At 38.3% G+C, this 23,926-nt stretch overlaps 1 protein-coding gene across 1 annotated transcript in view; it reads left to right on the top strand.

Moving 5' to 3' along the window:
* Window positions 1–23,926, top strand: part of GABRA3 (gamma-aminobutyric acid type A receptor alpha3 subunit) — a 338,987-nt gene that overhangs the window by 94,378 nt on the left and 220,683 nt on the right. The window contains exon 2 of the mRNA XM_030934036.1: window positions 23,203–23,368. Coding sequence (XP_030789896.1) covers window positions 23,229–23,368 — 140 coding nt within the window. The 5' untranslated portion in view covers window positions 23,203–23,228. The remainder of the gene's footprint in view (window positions 1–23,202; window positions 23,369–23,926) is intronic.

Here is a 23,926-nt window from a genome sequence, read left to right as displayed (position 1 = left end):
ACCCAGCGCAAAGAAACTAAAAATCTTGAAAAAAGAGTGGAAGAATTGACAGCTAGACTCATTAATGCAGAGAAGATCATAAACGAAATGACAGAGATGAAAACCATGACACGAGAAATACGTGACAAATGCACAAGCTTCAGTAACCGACTCGATCAACTGGAAGAAAGAGTATCAGCGATTGAAGATCAAATGAATGAAATGAAGCGAGAAGAGAAACCAAAAGAAAAAAGAAGAAAAAGAAATGAGCAAAGCCTGCAAGAAGTATGGGATTACGTAAAAAGACCAAATCTACGTCTGATTGGGGTGCCTGAAAGTGAGGGGGAAAATGGAACCAAGTTGGAAAACACTCTTCAGGATATCATCCAGGAGAACTTCCCCAACCTAGTAGGGCAGGCCAACATTCAAATTCAGGAAATACAGAGAACGCCACAAAGATACTCCTCCAGAAGAGCAACTCCAAGACACATAATTGCCAGATTCACCAAAGTTGAAATGAAGGAAAAAATCTTAAGGGCAGCCAGAGAGAAAGGTCGGGTCACCCACAAAGGGAAGCCCATCAGACTAACAGCAGATCTCTCGGCAGAAACTCTACAAGCCAGAAGAGAGTGGGGGCCAATATTCAACGTTCTGAAAGAAAAGAATTTTCAACCCAGAATTTCATATCCAGCCAAACTAAGTTTCATAAGTGAAGGAGAAATAAAATCCTTTACAGATAAGCAAATGCTTAGAGATTTTGTCACCACCAGGCCTGCCTTACAAGAGACCCTGAAGGAAGCCCTAAACATGGAAAGGAACAACCGTTACCAGCCATCGCAAAAACTTGGCAAAATGTAAAGACCATCGAGGCTAGGAAGAAACTGCATCAACTAACGAGCAAAATAACCAGTTAATATCATAATGGCAGGATCAAGTTCACACATAACAATATTAACCTTAAATGTTAATGGACTAAATGCTCCAATTAAAAGACACAGACTGGCAAACTGGATAAAGAGTCAAGACCCATCAGTCTGCTGTATTCAGGAGACCCATCTCACATGCAGAGACATACATAGGCTCAAAATAAAGGGATGGAGGAAGATCTACCAAGCAAATGGAGAACAAAAAAAAAGCAGGGGTTGCAATCCTAGTCTCTGATAAAACAGACTTTAAACCATCAAAGATCAAAAGAGACAAAGAAGGCCATTACATAATGGTAAAGGGATCAATTCAACAGGAAGTGCTAACTCTCCTAAATATATATGCACCCAATACAGGAGCACCCAGATTCATAAAGCAAGTCCTTAGAGACTTACAAAGAGACTTAGACTCCCATACAATAATAATGGGGGACTTCAACACTCCGCTGTCAACATTAGACAGATCAACGAGACAGAAAGTTAACAAGGATATCCAGGAATTGAACTCATCTCTGCACCAAGCGGACCTAATAGACATCTATAGAACTCTCCACCCCAAATCAACAGAATATACATTCTTCTCAGCACCACATCGCACTTATTCCAAAATTGACCACATAATTGGAAGTAAAGTACTCCTCAGCAAATGTAAAAGAACAGAAATTATAACAAACTGTCTCTCAGACCACAGTGCAATCAAACTAGAACTCAGGACTAAGAAACTCAATCAAAACCGCTCAACTACATGGAAACTGAACAACCTGCTCCTGAATGACTACTGGGTACATAACGAAATGAAAGCGGAAATAAAGATGTTCTTTGAAACCAATGAGAACAAAGATACAACATACCAGAATCTCTGGGACACATTTAAAGCAGTGTGTAGAGGGAAATTTATAGCACTAAATGCCCACAAGAGAAAGCAGGAAAGATCTAAAATTGACACTCTAACATCACAATTAAAAGAACTAGAGAGGCAAGAGCAATCACATTCAAAAGCTAGCAGAAGGCAAGAAATAACTAAGATCAGAGCAGAACTGAAGGAGATAGAGACACAAAAAACCCTCCAAAAAATCAATGAATCCAGGAGTTGGTTTTTTGAAAAGATCAACAAAATTGACAGACCGCTAGCAAGGCTAATAAAGAAAAAAAGAGAGAGGAATCAAATAGATGCAATAAAAAATGATAAAGGGGATATCACCACTGACCCCACAGAAATACAAACTACCATCAGAGAATACTATAAACGCCTCTACGCAAATCAATTAGAAAATCTAGAAGAAATGGATAATTTCCTGGACACTTACACTCTCCCAAGGCTAAACCAGGAAGAAGTTGAATCCCTGAATAGACCAATAGCAGGATCTGAAATTGAGGCAACAATTAATAGCCTACCCACCAAAAAAAGTCCAGGACCAGATGGATTCACAGCTGAATTCTACCAGAGGTACAAGGAGGAGCTGGTACCATTCCTTCTGAAACTATTCCAATCAATAGAAAAAGAGGGAATCCTCCCTAACTCATTTTATGAGGCCAACATCATCCTGATACCAAAGCCTGGCAGAGACACAACAAAAAAAGAGAATTTTAGACCAATATCCCTGATGAACATTGATGCAAAAATCCTCAATAAAATACTGGCAAACCGCATTGAGCAGCACATCAAAGAGCTTATCCACCATGATCAAGTGGGCTTCATCCCTGGGATGCAAGGCTGGTTCAACATTCGCAAATCAATAAACGTAATCCAGCATATAAACAGAACCAAAGACAAGAACCACATGATTGTCTCAATAGATGCAGAAAAGGCTTTTGACAAAATTCAACAGCCCTTCATGCTAAAAACGCTCAATAAATTCGGTATTGATGGAACGTACCTCAAAATAATAAGAGCTATTTATGACAAACCCACAGCTAATATCATACTGAATGGGCAAAAACTGGAAAAATTCCCTTTGAAAACTGGCACAAGACAGGGATGCCCTCTCTCACCACTCCTATTCAACATAGTGTTGGAAGTTCTGGCTAGGGCAATCAGGCAAGAGAAAGAAATCAAGGGTATCCAGTTAGGAAAAGAAGAAGTCAAATTGTCCCTGTTTGCAGATGACATGATTGTATATTTAGAAAACCCCATCGTCTCAGCCCAAAATCTCCTTAAGCTGATAAGCAACTTCAGCAAAGTCTCAGGATACAAAATTAATGTGCAAAAATCACAAGCATTCTTATACACCAGCAACAGACAAGGAGAGAGCCAAATCAGGAATGAACTTCCATTCACAATTGCTTCAAAGAGAATAAAATACCTAGGAATCCAGCTTACAAGGGATGTAAAGGACCTCTTCAAGGAGAACTACAAACCACTGCTCAGTGAAATCAAAGAGGACACAAACAAATGGAAGAACATACCATGCTCATGGATAGGAAGAATCAATATCGTGAAAATGGCCATACTCCCCAAGGTTATTTATAGATTCAATGCCATCCCCATCAAGGTACCAATGACTTTCTTCACAGAATTGGAAAACACTGCTTTAAAGTTCATATGGAACCAAAAAAGAGCCCGCATTGCCAAGACAATCCTAAGTCAAAAGGACAAAGCTGGAGGCGTCACGCTACCTGACTTCAAACTATACTACAAGGCTACAGTAACCAAAACAGCATGGTACTGGTACCAAAACAGAGATATAGACCAATGGAACAGAACAGAGTCCTCAGAAATAATACCGCACATCTACAGCCATCTGATCTTTGACAAACCTGAGAGAAACAAGAAATGGGGAAAGGATTCCCTATTTAATAAATGGTGCTGGGAAAATTGGCTAGCCATAAGTAGAAAGCTGAAACTGGATCCTTTCCTTACCCCTTATACGAAGATTAATTCAAGATGGATTAGAGACTTAAATGTTAGACCTAATACCATAAAAACCCTAGAAGAAAATCTAGGTAGTACCATTCAGGACATAGGCATGGGCAAGGACTTCATGTCTAAAACACCAAAAGCAACGGCAGCAAAAGCCAAAATTGACAAATGGGATCTCATTAAACTAAAGAGCTTTTGCACAGCAAAAGAAACTACCATCAGAGTGAACAGGCAACCTACAGAATGGGAGAAAATTTTTGCAACCTACTCATCTGACAAAGGGCTAATATCCAGAATCTACAAAGAACTCAAACAAATATACAAGAAAAAAGCAAACAACCCCATCAAAAAGTGGGGAAAGGATATGAACAGACATTTCTCAAAAGAAGATATTCATACAGCCAACAGACACATGAAAAAATGCTCATCACCACTGGCCATCAGAGAAATGCAAATCAAAACCACAATGAGATACCATCTCACACCAGTTAGAATGGCAATCATTAAGAAGTCAGGAAACAACAGGTGTTGGAGAGGATGTGGAGAAATAGGAACACTTTTACACTGTTGGTGGGATTGTAAACTAGTTCAACCATTATGGAAAACAGTATGGCAATTCCTCAAGGATCTAGAACTAGATGTACCATATGACCCAGCCATCCCACTACTGGGTATATACCCAAAGGATTATAAATTATTCTACTACAAAGACACATGTACACGTATGTTTATTGCGGCACTATTCACAATAGCAAAGACTTGGAATCAACCCAAATGTCCATCTGTGACAGACTGGATTAAGAAAATGTGGCACATATACACCATGGAATACTATGCAGCCATAAAAAAGGATGAGTTTGCGTCCTTTGTAGGGACATGGATGCAGCTGGAAACCATCATTCTTAGCAAACTATCACAAGAACAGAAAACCAAACACCGCATGTTCTCACTCATAGGTGGGAACTGAACAATGAGATCACTTGGACTCGGGAAGGGGAACATCACACACTGGGGTCTATCATGGGGAGGGGGGAGGGGGGAGGAGGGAGGGATTGCATTGGGGAGTTATACATGATATAAATGATGAATTGATGGGTGCTGACGAGTTGATGGGTGCAGCACACCAACATGGCATAAGTATACATATGTAACAAACCTGCACGTTATGCACATGTACCCTAGAACTTAAAGTATAATAAAAAAAAAAAAAAAAAAAAAGAAATGAAGATAAAGGGAAAGTATTAGCAGATTTTCCAAAAAATAAAAAAAAGGAAAATAAAAAAAAAAAAAAAAAGAAATTTAGTTTGGCTGGATATGAAATTCTGGGTTGAAAATTCTTTTCTTTAAGAACGTTGAATATTGGCCCCCACTCTCTTCTGGCTTGTAGAGTTTCTGCCAAGAGATCTGCTGTTAGTCTGATGGGCTTCCCTTTGTGGGTAACCCGACCTTTCTTTCTGGCTGCCCTTAAGATTTTTTCCTTCATTTCAACTTTGGTGAATCTGGCAATTATATGTCTTGGAGTTGCTCTTCTCAAGGAGTATCTTTGTGGTGTTCTCTGTATTTCCTGAATTTGAATGTTGGCCTGCCCTACTAGGTTGGGGAAGTTCTCCTGGATGATATCCTGAAGAGTGTTTTCCAACTTGGTTCCATTTTCCCCCTCACTTTCAGGCACCCCAATCAGATGTAGATTTGGTCTTTTTACATAATCCCATACTTCTTATAGGCTTTGTTCATTTCTTTTTCTTCTTTTTTCTTTTGGTTTCTCTTCTCGCTTCATTTCATTCATTTGATCCTCAATCGCTGATACTCTTTCTTCCAGTTGATCAAGTAGGTTACTGAAGCTTGTGCATTTGTCACGTATTTCTCGTGTCATGGTTTTCATCTCTGTCATTTCGTTTATGACCTTCTCTGCATTAATTAGTCTAGCTGTCAATTCTTCCACTCTTTTTTCAAGATTTTTAGTTTCTTTGCACTGGGTACGTAATTCCTCCTTTAGCTCTGAGAAGTTTGATGGACTGAAGCCTTCTTCTCTCATCTCGTCAAAGTCATTCTCTGACCAGCTTCGATCCGTTGCTGGTGATGGGCTGCGCTCCTTTGCAGGGGGAGATGTGCTCTTATTTTTTGAATTTCCAGCTTTTCTGCCCTGCTTTTTCCCCATCTTTGTGGTGTTATCTGTCTCTGGTCTTTGATGATGGTGACGTACTGATGGGGTTTTGGTATAGGTGTCCTTCCTGTTTGATAGTTTTCCTTCTGACAGTCAGGACCCTCAGCTATAGGTCTGTTGGAGATTGCTTGAGGTCCACTCCAGACCCTGTTTGCCTGGGTATCAGCAGCAGAGGTTGCAGAAAATAGAATATTGCTGAACAGCGAGTGTACCTGTCTGATTCTTACTTTGGAAGCTTCCTCTCAGGGGTGTACTCCACCCTGTGAGGTGTGGGGTGTCAGACTGCCCCTAGTGGGGGATGTCTCCCAGGTAGGCTACTCAGGGGTCAGTGATCCACTTGAGCAGGCAGTCTGTCCGTTCTCAGATCTCAACCTCCGTGTTGGGAGATCCACTGCTCTCTTCAAAGCTGTCAGACAGTCCTTCGCCTCTGCTCAGGCCTCTGCTGTTTCCCCTGTTGTTTTTTAGCTGAGCCCTGCCCCCAGAGGTGGAGTCTATAGAGACAGGCAGGTTTCCTTGAGCTGCTGTGAGCTCCACCCAGTTCGAGCTTCCCAGTGGCTTTGTTTACCTACTTAAGCCTCAGCAATGGCGGGCGCCCCTCCCCCAGCCTCGCTGCTGCCTTGCGGTTAGATCCCCGCAGACTGCTGTGTTAACAATGAGGGAGGCTCCGTGGGCGTGGGACCCTCCCGGCCAGGTGAGGGATATATTCTTCTGGTGTGCCCGTTGCTTAAAGCATGGTATTGGGGTGGGAGTTACCCGATTTTCCAGGTGTTGTGTGTCTCAGTTCCCCTGGCTAGGAAAAGGGATTCCCTTCCCCCTTGCACTTCCCAGGTGAGGCGATGCCTCGCCCTGCTTCAGCTCTCGCTGGTAAGGCTGCAGCAGCTGACCAGCACCGATTGTCCGGCACTCCCTAGTGAGATGTCCTCAGTACCTCAGTTGAAATGCAGAAATCACCAGTCTTCTGTGTCGCTGTCGCTGGGAGTTGGAGACTGGAGGTGTTCCTATTCGGCCATCTTGCTCTGCCCCGTGTTTCTTAATTTTTAACCACTTATCAATGTTATCATTATCATGTAATTACTAATTTCTACCTTAATTGCATGTGGTAGGATAATATATCCTGTATTATTTTAATCATTGAAATTTTTTGTGATTTTCTTTATAGTGTTGTACATTTTTGTAAATATATCTAGTGAGGTTTTTTAAATGTGTATTTTCTTTTGCCATCGATGGGTATGGTATTCTCCATATTTCCATGAGGTCAGGTTTGTTATTCGATCTCGTTCAACTCTTCTATATCTGTCCTAACTTCTCTAATCTCTCTAATATGTTAATTTCTGAAAGAGATATGTTATGATGAGAGACATTTATGTTTTTTGTAGTTTTGTTAATTTTTGCTTTATATATTTTGAATCTTCATTATTAGGTGTATAGAAATTTATTATATCTGCCTTATAAGTTGAACCTTTTTTCTCATTATTTCTAGTAAAACCTTTCACATAAAAGTCTTTATTTCTTGTTATTATAGATGATTTTTTGGTTAATAATTACACAACATATATACTGTCAACTTTTCTGTTTTCTGTTTTATATATGACTCATAAACAATATGTAGTTTATTTAGTTTTAATAACTTTTAATCTTATCTGATACCTTTTTTATTTGCACTGGAGCCTTTAGTTCCTTTACATGTAAAACACGGTGCAGGCCGGACGCAGTGGCTCACGCCTGTAATCCCAGCACTTTGGGAGGCGGAGGTGGGCGGATCACGAGGTCAGGAGATGGAGATCAACCTGGCTAACATGGTGAAACCCGTCTCTACTAAAAAATACAAAAAGTTAGCCGGGAAAGGTGGCGGGTGCCTGTAGTCCCAGCTACTCGGGAGGCTGAGGCAGGAGAATGACGTGAACCTGGGAGGTGGAGCTTGCAGTGAGCCAAGATCGCACCACTGCGCCTCCAGCCTGGGCGGCAGAGCGAGACTCCGGCTCAAAAAAAAAAAAAAAAACTGAACAATGAGATCACTTGGACTCGGGAAGGGGAACATCACGCACTGGGGCCTATTATGGGGAGGGGGGAGGAGGGAGGGAGTGCATTCGGGAGTTATACATGATATAAATGATGAATTGATGGGTGCTGACGAGTTGATGGGTGCAGCACACCAACATGGCATAAGTTTACATATGTAACAAACCTGCACGTTATGCACATGTACCCTAGAACTTAAAATATAATAAAATAAATAAATAAATAAATAAAATAAAATAAAATAAAAACATCGCTGATATATCTGGACTTGAAGCTATCATCTTCTTTTAATGCTTTTTATTTAGCTTGCCCATTTTATGTTCATTTTCCTTTCTGTGTCTTTTTTTTCATTTATTTATTTCATATTTGGATTGATAGCTTTAAAATCATTTTTTCTCCTCTTCTAATATAGAAGACTTACAATCTATTTTTATTTAGATTTAGTGGGTGTTTTAGTAATACACACACTTTACTTTCTAAAGTTTTTGTATCTGTAAGTTGTATTTGATTCTTTAATAAAATCATCTAGTTTATTGTTTAAATGTCCTGTTCTCTGCAGATATTTTAAACTTCTTTTGGTAGAGGTCCTAAACCTTTTATGTAATATGCACCTGATAAATTCAATATCTGAAGTATGGGGATTTGCTTTCTGCTCTAGCTGTTTCTGTTGTTTCTCTCTCATTGTGCCTAGATTCCTTGTTTTAGTGATCTTTCTCTGTATACTGACCAATGTCTCTGAAAAATTATTTATGGGGGTTTCCCAAAGCCTAATACAAAAATATCATTTTCTAGTGATCGATTTATGTTTGCTTCTGCAGGTCACTTGAGGCACAATTTGCAGGTACTTTAAATTAAATTCATGACTTGAGATTTATTGGATCAAACATTAATGTGGATTTGAGTTGCAAACTTAGGAGAGTAAGAGAGGCCTGCTTGTGGTTTAAATGCTTTTGCAGGGGGATCATTTTGTCTGTTTTATTTGCCTTAATTTCTCTATGCCCTGTTCAAACTAAAGCAACTCTCTTGCAGTCTCCTGGGATTTGAAGAAGATATATAGGCTTGCTTCTGATTCATCGATAATCTGAAATTGTAGCATGTATTTGTGTGTATGTGTGTTCATGTGTGTGGTCAGACTCCACACCACTTGAAAATTCTAGGCTTTCGTTTATTCACTGCTTGCTCTATGAGGCTGTCAAAACTACAACATGGTTTGGTAGCTCTGTATTTATTTTCTCTTTTCCTTGGATTGCTGTTTTTATTTTTTTATTTTTTAATTTCCTGAGGTTGTTTTTCTTTCTGTCTTATTTAATCATAAAGACATTGAGTAATGGCCATTTATTAATTTATCCGTCTATACAGTTTTGGGTTTATTCTCCCCAAAATAAAGTTTTGCTTTATAGTTTTGCTGCCTTAATTATTCTTGAGATGGTGTTATTTAGAGAACAAATTTCAATTTCTGTTTATTCAGTTGTGTTAATTATGATGTTTGAATCTGTCTTCATGTTTGTCAGCTTAATCATTGCAAACTGAGTGCTGTGTTAATTTACATCAACAACCCAATTTCTTTCATTTATCTTTTATTTATAAGTTTTTATTTTATTTAGTTGGCAGTATTATTATTGAAAGCAGAAGGTTTTATGAGTTATTGCTAATAGTGGGGATGGGTAAAGAATAGCAACTATACTTATATATACCTCACAGAAGAGTACAGTACAAAATATATCATGGAATGACCACATACATTTTTTGCTAGTTCAGCACCTAGATTTCTAAATTACGGTGTTTATGTGACATTGGTTTGTCTTTTCCTAACAGTCTTCGGGTATTTTTAGAAGATGAAACATGTGTTGTATAGTACAAGAATGTTTATCTGAATCCATTCTCAATAGCAATGTATATAATCAAATTCCCTTTTAGACATTGGATTTTTGCCTTTTTTCCATTGTTATTGACAATCAAACTTCCTTCCACCCACTGTTTTCTGTTATTCCTGTCTCTTTTAATGAGAATTTTAGAGGTGATATATTTTCAGTTGTGTTAACTCTGAGGCAAGAGCCCCAAATTAGCGGTATCCGTATAGAAATCCACAAAAATATTGAATAGATGTAGACAGAACTGCAGTGTAATTAGATTGGTAACATTAAATTCAATAAGGAAGAAGGCAGAATGTAGATGATTAAAAAATAAACAGAAGACAATTAAGCTGTAGTAAACAAATATAAATTACTAGTTCAAGAAACTTGATTGATAAAGGAAAGAAGATAACAGCTAGAAAGAAACATATTGGTAGAATTTCTCTTACAGTGGAAGCAACTTTGTTATGTTTATAGTCTAAGAGAAAGGAGTCATTAGAGAACAAGAGATTTAAGATACAGTCAAGAAAGAGAGTTGATGGAAAGGAAAAAAGTTGATGAGGTCAGGAGCTTAGGTTGAGAGATTATCCTAAGATAGGGAAGGTTCACCTCATTTTCTGAAACAAAAAGAAAAAGTAAGGATAAATATAAAAGTGAGTTAATTTTGTAGGTTGAGACAAGCTGATGCCTTAAACTGGGTTTCACACAGGCAGGCTCTGAGATTAGGATTCATATGAAGGTAGCTTCTTGGGAAGTGTTTCCAGAAAAAAAAAAAAATAAAACAGTTTTGGGAAGTGAGGCAAGGAAGTGAGGGTGGCCAAGCAAGGGTAATGTATCAAGCAAAGTACCATGGAAACTATGTGGGTCACACCTCAGTGTTGTCCCTATCAGAGAGCTGTATTATTTGTACTTCTGTATCTGTCAGTCTTGGTTTAGGGCTGCCCTAGTTTGGAAACTCAAATTCTCAGGCAATTCTGATTGTCAATGTGCACAGGCAAAAGTTAGTTTCAGCAACCTGAGGACAGCTCTAATCCTCAGACAAAGAAATGCAGATGCTGCCTTTTGGGAGGGAAGGCTCATTGGAGTCAGGGTGTATGAAACTGGTGAAGAGATCCAAGGAGATATGAATGCAGCACTAATAATTAGCTAGTGTCTAATATGGGTGGTTTGTCTCTTCTGATCATCTTGACTTTTTACTGAAAGAATATACTAGTTTCCTTAAATAGGCAACTTGAGAAGAATGACAAAGGTTTAAAAGATTTGAGAGGAATAGAGAAGAGGACTGGTTTATGACAAATTGAAGGATTATTGAAGAATGCTGGTATTGGAAATAATGGATTTATTGTGGGATTTTCTTCAGCTGCTTTCATCAGTCTACGAGAAAACAGATTCTTTGCGGATTGATCCCAAGTAGGGTTTCTAGGCAAATACAGTGGAAGGTCATATAAACAAGGTGCTGAAAGAGTAGTCCAAGTAAATTACTTTGGATCCAGCCTTGAAATGAAAGGAAGTAACACTAGGCAAGCCCAAGAGCCTGGGTGGCAATGAAAGGATCAAAAGACTAGAACACTAATTTCAAAGAGCAAGTGGAGTAGGAGTAAAAGTTTATAAACTAGAAGAATAACAGAATAAGGTCAAACATCAAATACCATAGTTTAATATTTGTGATATAGGAGCAATTATGCATAAGATACAGGGTGTGATTGAATGGAAGAGAAAATCATAGAGATTGTGCAGATCAAATAACTGATAGATATATTATCTACACAAACAGTGAAATACTGAAAATGATGGAGGGACATGAAATGCATAAACTTTGGTTATTGTAGCCTTGTAGTATAGTTTGAAGTGGAGTAGTGTGATGCCTCCAACTTTGTTCTTTTTGCTTAGGATTAACTATTCGGGCTCTTTTTTGGTTCCATATTAATTTTAAAATAGTTTTTTTCTAATTATGTGAAGAATATCAGTGATAGTTTAATGGGAATATAAATTACTTGGGGCAGTATGGCCATTTTTATGGTATTGATTCTTCCTATCCGTGAACGTGGTACTGACACAAGAGCAGACACATAGACCAATGGAACAGAAAAGAGAACTCAGGGAAAAGACCACACACCTACAATAATCTGATCTTTGACAAACTTGACAAAAACAAGAAATGGGGAAAGGATTTCCTATTTAATAAACAGTGCTGGGAGAACTGGCTAGCCATATGCAGAAAACTGAAACTGGACCCCTTCCTTACACCTTATACAAAAATTAACTCAGGATGGATTAAAGACTTAAATGTAAAACCAAAAATTATAAAATGAAGAAAATCCTAGAAGAAAATCTAGGTAATACCATTCAGGATATAGGCACAGGCAAACATTTCATGACAAAAACATCAAAAGCAATTGCAACAAAAGCAAAAATTGGGCCGAGCGCGGTGGCTCACGCCTGTAATCCCAACACTTTGGGAGACCAAGATGGACGGATCATGAGGTCAAGAGATCGAGACCATCCTGGCTAACACAGTGAAACTTGTCTCTACTAAAAATACAAAAAATTATCCAGGCGTGTTGGCACGTGCCTGTAGTCCCAGCTACTCAGGAGGCTGAGGCAGGAGAACACGTGAACCCGGGAGGCAGAGCTTGCAGTGAGTGGAGATCATACCACTGCACTCCAGCCTGGGTGACAGAGCAAGACTCCATCTCAAAGAAAAAAAAAATTGACAAATGATATCTAATTAAACTAAAGAGCTTCTCCACAACAAAAGAAACTATCATCGGAGTGAACAGACAACCTACAGAATGGGAGAAAATGTTTGCAATCTATCCATCTGACAAAGGTTAACTATATAGACTCTACAAGGAATCAAACAAATTTACAAGCAAAAAATCCCGTTTAAGAAGTGGGCAAAGGACATGAACAGACACGTCTCACAATACATTCATGTGGCCAACAAACATATGAAAAAATGCTCAGCATAACTGATCATTAGAGAAATGCAAATGTCCATCAGTGATAGACTGGATTAAGAAAATGTGGCACATATATACCATGGAATATTATGCAGCCATAAAAAAGGATGAGTTCATGTCCTTTGTAGTGACATGGATGAAGCTGGAAACCAACATTCTTAGCAAACTATCCCAAGGACAGAAAACCAAACACCGCATGTTCTCACTCATAGGTGAGAGTTGAACAATGAGAATACTTGGACACACGGCAGGGAACATCACACACTGGAGTCTGTTGTGGGGTGGGGGATGGGGGAGGGATAGCATTAGGAGAAATACCTAATGTAAATGACGAGTTAATGGGTGCAGCAGACCAACACGACATGTTTACATATGTAACAAACCTGCATGTTTTGCACATGTACCCTAGAACTTAAAGCATAATACTAATAAAAAAAGAGAAATGCAAATAAAAACTACTTTGAGATACCATCTTATGCCAGTCAGAATGGCGATTACTAAAAAGTCAAGAAGCAATAGATGCTGGTGAAGTTGCAGAGGAAAAGGAATACTTTTACACTGCTGATGGGAATGTAATTAGTTCAACCATTGTGGAAGACAGTGTGGCAATTCCTCAAAGATCTAGAAGCAGAAATACCATTTGACCCAGCAATCCCACTTCTGGGTATATACCTAAAGGAATATAAATCACTTTATTATAAAGATACATGCACGTTTATGTTCATTGCATACATTGGGAGGAACAACATACACTGAGGCCTGTCCACAGTGGGTGGGGGGAAGAAGAGCATCAAGAAGAATACCTAATGAATTCTAGGCTTAATACTTAGGTGATGGGTTGATCTGTGCAGCAAACTATCATGGCACATGTTTACCTATGTAACACACCTGCACATCCTGCACATGTACCCTGGAATTTAAAAGTTGAAGAAAAAAATAGTATACAGAAAAGCCACAAAAAGATAAAAGTATGAACTGAGCATAGTTTCCAAATCAATGTGGGGAGGCTACAAGGAGGCAGATACAAGATTGAAAGGCAGAGAGTGATACAGATAGGAGGCATGAACCTCAAGTAAGAAGGACTGTGGTGCACTTGCATAGACGAGGCATGATTTCAATGTGGCATTGAAAAAACGAGATACTTCTCATCTTGTCTCTCAGTTGCATAATATATGGGAGTATGCACAGGCCACACTTCAGAGGAAAGTTAGTGAAGTAGTGTCTTCAATATAAAGCCCAATTTATTTAAGGCAAAGAGAACGGAAGAGTTTTCCTTTCGGCAACAAAAGCCAAAATTGACAAATGGGATCTAATTAAACTAAAGAGCTTCTGCACAGCAAAAGAAACTACCATCAGAGTGAACAGGCAACCTACAGAATGGGAGAAAAGTTTTGCAATCTACTCATCTGACAAAGGGCTAATATCCAGAACCTATAAAGAACTCAATCAAATTTACAAGAAAAAAACAAACAACTCCATCAAAAAGTGGGCAAAGGATATGAACAGACGTTTCTCAAAAGAAGACATTCATACAGCCAACAGACACATGAAAAAATGCTCATCATCATTCACCATCAGAGAAATGCAAATCAAAACCACAATGAGATACCATCTCACACCAGTTAGAATGGCAATCATTAAAAAATCAGGAAACAACAGGTACTGGAGAGGATGTGGAGAAATAGGAACACTTTTACACTGTTGGTGGGACTGTAAACTAGTTCAGCCATTGTGGAAAACAGTGTGACGATTCCTCAAGGATCTAGAACTAGAAATACCATTTGACCCAGCCATCCCATTACTGGGGATATACCCAAAGGATTATAAGTCATGCTGCTATAAAGACTCATGCACACGTATGTTTATTGCGGCACTATTCACAATAGCAAAGACTTGGAATCAACCCAAATGTCCATCAGTGACAGACTGGATTAAGAAAATGTGGCACATATACACCATGGAATACTATGCAGCCATAAAAAAGGATGAGTTCATATCCTTTGTAGGGACATGGATGCAGCTGGAAACCATCATTCTCAGCAAACTATCACAAGAACAGAAAACCAAATACCGCATGTTCTCACTCATAGGTGGGAATTGAACAATGAGATCACTTGGACTCGGGAAGGGGAACATCACACACCGGGTCCTATTGTGGGGAGGGGGAGGGGGGAGGGATAGCATTAGGAGATATACCTAATGTAAATGACGAGTTAATGGGTGCAGCACACCGACATGGCACATGTATACATATGTAACAAACCTGAATGTTGTGCACATGTACCCTAGAACTTAAAGTATAATAATAAAAAAAAAAAGTTGAGAGCATAGAAGAATTTACTTTCCATAAAATGAAGGATTAAAAGGGCATGGGGGAAAGGTTTTAGAAAAGAAAGATAGTCTTGAGATTATATCTCTGAGAAGAAAAGGATGCCCAGAGTTCATGTGATCATGAACTCATGAAAAAATTCACTCTTTTTTTTCCTACTAATATTTTATTTGTAATATATGGGAGTATGCACAGGCCACACATGAGTAACAGTCATGTGCTAGACTCTACTCTATGGCCCAGAGTTAGAGTTAATTTCCTGAACTAATGAAGCTTATATCCAGTGGGAGAAATGGAAATAAGTAAGTACATAATGTAATTTTGGGTAGTCATATATCCCATAAGAAAGTGGAATTGGATAAGGAGGCAGAGAGATATATAGGAAAAGCATTTATGATGAGGAAAGAGCAAGTTCAAAGTCCCTTAAGGCTGGGTGTTTTCAAGGAATATTAGGAAAACAAGTGTGAATTGGTATGAGTAGGGGAGACCGAAAGTAGAAAGAGGTGAGGTTTCAGAGGTAACCAGTGGTCAAACAAAGTAGATTCTTATAGGTCACGGCAAGTACTTAGGATTCCGAAAATATCCACTGGGAAAGTTTGAGAAGAGAGTGAGTCTGACTTACATATATATTTTTCTAAAAAACCCTCATTTTAACCACTGTCCAGAGAATGGACTATGAGGGGGCAAGAGTTGCAGCAGAGAGAGAGAAGTTAGCCATTCATTGCAGTCATGGGGGTGGTTTTGAACATCTAGGGGGCAATGAAAGTAGTGAGAAGTGGTCAGAGTCTGGATCTGTTCCAAAATCAACAAGATAAGCTGATAGTTTGAATATAGGGCATGGAAGAGAGAAATCAAAGTATGGATGTGGATTGGATAGGGATGGCTTTGATATGTGAGAGAAGAGTCCTTGGTCCCATGTTCTTCTTTTTCTTCATAGATTCACTTTTGGGCTGTTTTGTTCACTGCTGTATTCCTAGAACTTAGAATGGTGCCTGGTACATAGATGATACTCCATAAATTTTGAATGAATTAATACTAAGAGTGGATTCAGTGGAGTGATAGATGAAATTACTTGATTAATATAGATAGCATAAGGGAATGATTGCTGAGGAAGTTGAGATAGAGATAATTATTGAAATGGGTTACTATAAAAGGCAGGTAGAAAAATTGAGAAAGGGTTGGAGGAATATCAGGTCAAGGGATCATTTATTTTTTTCAAAATGATCGAAGATATTGCATCACTTTTATGCTGCAAGGAATGAGCCAGTACAGAATGACAAACTGACCAGTGTGGGAGAGATGAGAAAATAACTAAATAATATATTTGACCAGGAGACAGGAAATGGGACCCAGGGCATGTGTAGGGGTGCTCGCATTAGATAGGAGCAGACACTCCTGGTAACAGGGAAAAGGTTAAAGTATGTGGCTGACATTCTGGTAGGTTGGTATAGTTGATATTAGGAATAAGAGAGCATTGTCTTTTGATTGCTTGGTAAGATAAGAAGCAAAGCTATTTGCAGAGATTCTGGGAAAAGAGTTATTTCCTCTCCTAGAGAGAAAAGAAAGTAAAATATTAGTTATCTCTGAGAGTGGGAGAGTGAGTTGGTTTGGCAAGTGCAAAAGGATTGTGGGGCATTGAAGTATGTTGAAGAAAAATTAAAGAGAGGCCAGTCAGGCATTATGCAGATTTTTCCGGATATATTAAGGTGCTTATTCGTAGATGGAGAGTTGGATTTGACTAAGGTTTATGTTTTTCCAGGCAGGTACAATAGAGTATGAGAGATACAAGTGTATTCAGGGTGTATACCAGAGAATGATTATACTGATTTTAATTATGGACTATGTATGTTATCCAAGCAGGGTAAGAAAGTAAATGAGAACATGAAGATGATGATGAGCAATTCAAAGATTGTAAGATCAATAGATTAGAAATTCGTGGAGTGGGGTGGAGTGGGTGGATGTGGGTAGAAGAATTGACAGTATGAAGGCACTAGATGAAAAATGTTGGAAATATGTGGTCAGAGAGTGATTAGAGATCATGGATTTGTAATGACAAGTCTTAGGATATGGCTATGGAAGGGACAACTAGTTTAGGGTAGAACTGAGGCTCATTGGAGGAAAAGAGGTCAAATAATAGACCTGCAGTTTACAGTGACCAGAGTTTACTATATGTCAAGCTTAAGACTAATGCTGTATATGAATTAGATTATTTAATTCTTATAGCAAGAATGGATGAATTAATCCATTATTTGGATTAGAATTTTGAGTCAAATAACCAGCCCGATTTCAAATTTCTATGTGGTATATCCAGAATTGAAACTAAGATGTTTTTGTCTCCAAAACCTTTATGAATGACAGTGCTTTGAGGCTAGGTGGAATTAGATGATCTTAAGTGAAACTCTGCTGACAAATTGTGACAAACAAATGGCAGAGTTGGCTTTGTAGTCTCTGGGTAGCAACACGTGGAATGACTTTGTTCAGGTAAAGTTCTGGCAGACAGTCCTCATGTCATCCAAACAGGGACATCTGTAAGCATAATGTCAGTATCTGGTGGTTTCTAGGTACTGAAATAAAGAAATTTTAGGAAATTCCAATAGAATTATTGGTTATATTGGTACCTTGTACATAGCGGGTGCTCAAATGTGATAAAATGAATTTGTCTTTGGACCAGACTTATCAGAAGACTTATACCATTGGCAGGTGTTTAACTAGGCATTTTACACATGTTATCTTATATAATATTTAAAACCTTTACAAGATGGATGTTATCCCTATTTTTTATTGAAGAAGTAGCTCATTAAAGCCTAACACAACTAGTATTTGGTAGTGGCCAGTAACCTCTCAGTCTTGCAGGTTCCAAAGCCCATCCTACACCTTATCCTTCTTAACCAATTTTCCTTATTTAGGAATGTGACCTAAATTCATTTATTCACTATTTATTAAGTACTCATTATTTGTCAGATATTCTTCTATGCATTACGCATACATCTCTGATTTAAAAAAAAAACCAAAATCCTCATCCCCATTGAACTTTTCTATATGAGAAACAAGGAAGAAAAATAGGGCAGACAACTGCATAGGATCTATGAGGAATGTGTGGAAGGCTTGAAATTTTAGATAGGGTGGCCAGGGAAGCCCTCAATGAAAAGATGATATTTTAATAACGCTATGAAGGAAGTGAGGGAACAAATTATGTGAAAATTGGATGGAAGAACATCCCAGGTAGAGGTGATAGCAGGTGCAAAGGCCCTGGTGCAGGAGCATACCTGACATATTTCATGAGCAGCGAAGGAGGCCACAGTGGCTGAAGTGGAGTGTGTGAGACAGGAGGGTAGTAGGGGATGAGACTAACCAGCTATTTGGAGATAGATCATGTAGGACCTTGTAGATCATATATTTATTTATTTATTAATTGACAGATAAAATTGCAAGGATTTACCATGTACAACATGATGTTTCAAGGTATATACACATTGTGGAATGACAAAATCCAGCTAATTAGCATATGCATTCTCTCTTGTAGTCATAATTTTTATGGTGACACATACAAATGATCAATAGGTATATGATAAAATTCTCAATATCACTAATCTTAAAGGAAATGTAAATCACCTCACACCTGTTAGATTGGGCATTATCAAAAAGACCAATCATGTTAGAGAGGATGTGGAGAAAAGGGACCTTCACACACTGTTGGTGGGAATGCACATTAGCACAGCCATTACAGAAAACAATATGGAGTTCTCTCAAAAAAAAATTAAAAATAGGGCCAGGTGCAGTGGCTCACGCCTGTAATCCCGGCACTTTGGGAGGCCAAGATGGGCAGATCATGAAGTCAGGAGATCGAGACCATCCTGGCTAACATGGTGAAACCCCGTCTCTACTAAAAATTCAAAAAATTAGCTGGGCGTGGTGGCGGGCACCTGTAGTCCCAGCTACTTGGGAGGCTGAGGCAGGAGAATGGCGTGAACCCGGGAGGTGGAGCTTGCAGTGAGCTGAGATCACACCACTGCACTCCAGCCTGGGCAACAGAGCGAGACTAGAGTTATATGATTCAGCAATCTCACTACTGGTTATATATCCAAAGGATATTAAATTAGTATGTTGAAGAGATATATGCACTTCCATGTTAATGCAGCATTATTCACAATAACCAAGATATGAAATCAACCTAAATGTCTGTTAATGCATTAATGGATAAAGAAAATGTGGTATGTATACACAATGGAGTATTATTCAGCCTTCAAAAAGAGTGAAATATTGTCATTTGTGACAACATGGATGACCCTAGAGTACATTATGTTAAGTGAAATAAGGCATAGAGAGAAAGACAGATACCTCATGATGCCACTTATATGTAGAGTAATCTAAAAAAGTGATTTCATAGAAACAGAGAGTAGAATGGTTGTTATCAGGGGCTGGAAGGTGTGGGCTGGTGTGGGTAGATGTTGACCCAAGGATACAAAATTTCAGTTATATAGGAGGAATAAGTTCAAGAGATTTCTTGTACAGCATGGTGACTAGAGTTAATAATATAATGTATTCTCAAAAAATGCTAAGAGAGTGAGGCTTTTGAAATGGGAAGAAATGGGAGGATTTTGAGCAGAAGGAAGAAATTGTCTGCCTTAAACACTTTAAAAGTTCCCTCTGCCCACTGTGTAGGGTACAGACTCTAGGGGAGCAAGGACAGAGGCAGAAAAAACAGTTAAGAAGCTTTTACAATGATCTTGACAAAATATGACAAGCTAGAGTGGTAGCAACAGAGGTAATGATCAGTGGCTTTATTTTGGATATATTTCCTTTTGAATGGAATGCCAATGAGACTTGTTAATAGATCAGATGTGTGGTATGAACATTAAAGAGGAGTTAAGAATGACATTAGAGTTTCAATCAGAGCAATTGGAAGTGCGGAGTCACTATTACTTGAGATAGGAAATACTGCACAGGACCAGGTCTATATATGTGTGGGGGTGGATATCTGAACTTCAGATTTGAAAATGTTATGTTTAAGATGCCTCTCAGACATTTAGATACAGAGCTTTGTGAGAGATATCTTGAACCTAACCTGGGTTTAAGTTTTACTTATGAATTACAATATGAGTTTAAGATACGTGTTATCTCCTGGAACCCATATCTAGATACAAAAATAAGAGGTAATATCTGGAATAAAGATATTAATTTGCAAGTCATCAACTTATAAATGGTATTTTCATCTATTTGTTTGTTCCTTGTACCTTCCTTTAGCTCTTGAGTAGGGTGAATTTGTCGGTAATCATTTGCTAATTTGGCCATGCAAGTACACGTTATAATGGCCTGAGCATGTGTCATGATTATGTGTTCATGTATCATGGATAATCTCCTCTAACACCATGATTATCTGAATTTGCACAAGAGTTGTCTCCTCCTGTTTCATAGCCAATCTGCTCCTACCAAAGGCATCTGCATTTGTGCCATGGTTGGCTGTAAACTCACAGGACATTTTTTTTTTTTTTTTATGTGCTGTACTTATATAAGCATACACTATCGTTATCTACTTTTGCAACATAGCCTGGCTTCTTGATTAAAACCAGCATTAGGTTTTACTTTCTGCTCGTACATCATGGTTGTCTGAATATTTGTATGATGTTCCTTCACTGTAATTTTCATTTTATTCACCGTGGATATGTGCATTATATTTGTGTGTTCGTACATTACAAATAGCTATTTATTCACTATTGTCATCATTACCCCAAGCATATCAATTCTTCACTATGTTCACTTGCAACTATATCTTACCTTTCTGCCACAGTGAAAATTTTTTGACCATGTCGGCCTACTCATGGACCATCACCTTTTCTGTTCCTGCACCATGGTAGTCTACTTCCATAGCACTGTAGTCTGCTCCTAAACTATGTCACTAAATTCCTGTAGTATGGTTTCTATGATACATATATTCTGTGTGCATTTATCATGGTTAAGAATTGATGTACCAAATGCTTCTTCACATGTATCATGTTTGTCTATGCATATACTGTATTTGCCTCCAGCTACATGGATGTGTGATCATTTTTGAAGGCTCTTTGTTTCACTGTCACAGACATGTTATTTAGTTATGATTTCATGTAATGCTGTTGTCTTTTTTATGTATCATAGTATATGTCTTAGTTTTCTCTTTCCAAATCATGGGAATTTAATTGCCATCTATTCTTAGTGTGATAGTTAGCTGCTTATCTACCATGATAATTTGAACATAATCCATAGTGATATAGTGGAATAGCATAGCTGAACACACACTATGGATCTCTTTGTTTACACAGCATGACCATCTTCTCCTACACCCAGGATCGTTATTCATGGACTCATGTTTTCTAAGCATGCATCATGGCTATGTCTTATGTTCCATGGATTATTTCTACAATTTGAACTTCATATCCTAGCCCAAGTGTCTCTGTTCCTGTAGAGTAGTTGTCAATTCAGTATCATGATTATCTGAGCATTAATTCTTGTCATATGATTATACATTAAGGTCTGCTAAAGCACTGTGGATGTTTGAGCATATATCTTGGTTACTGCCCTTACCATGGAAGTTACTTGTGCTCAGAGTTGTCTGATCATGCACCATCTTTTCTTACTCATATACTATGGTTTTTGGAACAGTACCATTCCTGTATACTCCTATAAAATGTCCATCAACTCTTTTATTGTTCATGAACCATGGATGTCACAGCTCATATATTAGGTTGACCATAAGAAATTGCTTTCTTTGGTAAAACCAAAATTTTGAAATATTGGCAATTTCATATGGTGCAATCTAATACTATGATTATCTCTATCTCTAATGTTGACACTTCATCATGTCATAAGTCTATCTTCTCCATTGTTGTAGTTTTTCATATGCCTATACCAGATTCATGAAAACAGCTTAATATAGATCCAGTGGCTGCTTTTTTGAGGCATGTGGGATGAATTTAAAAGGACTTTTGTTCTTAATCTCACCAACCAGAATAGCTCCTTAATGTGTATCTGTTTTACATATTGGTCTCTTGTATAAACTTTCTTGGAAAAAAAAACAGTTATATATCTCTCCATTTTCTCTGAAAATTAATCCACTGATATGACTGAAAAAGGGTATGTTGTTGGGTCAGAGTTAGGTCTCCTTCAAGTTCTCAGTGTCTCATATTCAAAGAAGCCACACAAATTAGAGGTAGCAAGTAACCATCACTTTATTGGCTGCTTTCTTAACCCCATGCCTTGGGTAGATCTCCACGGATCCAGAGTTCATAAAACACCCTTCCTTATAGGGAATTCCAAATCACTAATTCTATCACCAGTATAATTTACTGACCTCTTAGATATTTCAGTGTCAGGAAGTAGGCTTGGATCTCTCTTTATGTTGTGGCCCCCATCGAAAGGAACAAGTTTGCTTTCAAATATCTCTTTATGGGGAAATACTGCATTTTTATTCAAGAGCCATGATGTCTCATTATTCAGTATTTTCTCAACCTAATTTAGAGGAAACAGTCTATCCACTTTGGGCCATTTAATCTTTTGGAAAATTGTTTAACTCTATGAAGATGGGAATCAATCCCAAAAATGCTGTAAATGACTCCAGGTCTTAATACACTAGGATACTAGGATTCTCTACAATATTACACAGTTAACCAAGGCAAAGGACTTTGTAACACTAAAGATCAAACAGGGGATTGGAGGGAAATAAAATGAAGACATGAGAGAATATTTTTAACATCTTGGATTGTAAGAGATAACCCAAGTTGAGGGAAGTTCTGTGACTCACCTAATCACATGGGGTGAAGCCAAGGAAAGAGATATTGCAGTAACTTCAGACTCCTGATTACTGACTTAGGGCTCTTTGCACTACTCCATGCATCCTTTCTTGGATGGGCTCGGGTATATTTAGCAGAAAGTTATATTGGGAGTGATTTTGGTGGCATTGACAAGCTGGGAAAAGGGGACTATTGAATTAAGCACTGAGTAACTAGACACTAGAGAAGTTAAATGACTGTAATGGAGTTTAATAACATCTCTTTCTCTCTTTTTTTACCTCTTTTTCCTCTCGCCCTTTGTTTTCTACTCCCTACCTCTTATCCCTTATCTAAACTGTGAATCTCACAGGTCTCTCCAAGTTTGTGCCTAAGAAGATGATAATCACACAAATGAGTCACTATTACGTGACCAGCCTTGGGATTCTTTTCCTGATTAATATTCTCCCTGGAACCACTGGTCAAGGGGAATCAAGACGACAAGAACCTGGGGACTTTGTGAAGCAGGACATTGGCGGGTAAGAACCCCTAACTCTTAGGATGAAAGAAGACTGTGATAAATGTTTGCCTCAGACCAAAACTTCTGGATTTTTCCCCTGTTGAACCCAAGTACTCTGGTCTCTGATACTTATACATTACATTATATTTAGAAAAAAGGTCATAGGCTCAGACTCTCAAAGTAGAAAGAGATCTCAAAGTTTTTTCTTCTTAGACAACACCCTGGCCCAGGCTTGAATCACCTCTGTAATATCTTAAAAATAGTTCTTTTGCTCTCAATTTTATCTCTCCTCTCTTAGATCTTCAACCTTTTCCTTTTTATTGGCTGTGGCTCATTAGCATTTAAACATGATAATGTTTAAGAATAACTCATCTTAAATTTAAAAATCTTTTCTCCAGATACTGCCTTAATTATTTACTCCCATTCATAGCCATATTTCTTGAAGGAGTGGTATGCTTCATTGCATCTATTTACCTCTCACACATTCATTCACTTGCTGCCATCTGGCTTCCAATCCAATGACTCTAAGACAACTTCTGCAACCAAGATGGCCAATGTTGGTTCCGTTGCTGAAATG

This window comes from Rhinopithecus roxellana, chromosome 7 (genome assembly GCF_007565055.1).
Source record: "Rhinopithecus roxellana isolate Shanxi Qingling chromosome 7, ASM756505v1, whole genome shotgun sequence".
Taxonomy (NCBI): domain Eukaryota; kingdom Metazoa; phylum Chordata; class Mammalia; order Primates; family Cercopithecidae; genus Rhinopithecus; species Rhinopithecus roxellana.
Note: the sequence above shows the minus strand (reverse complement) of the source record. Positions and strands in the feature narration are given on the sequence as shown.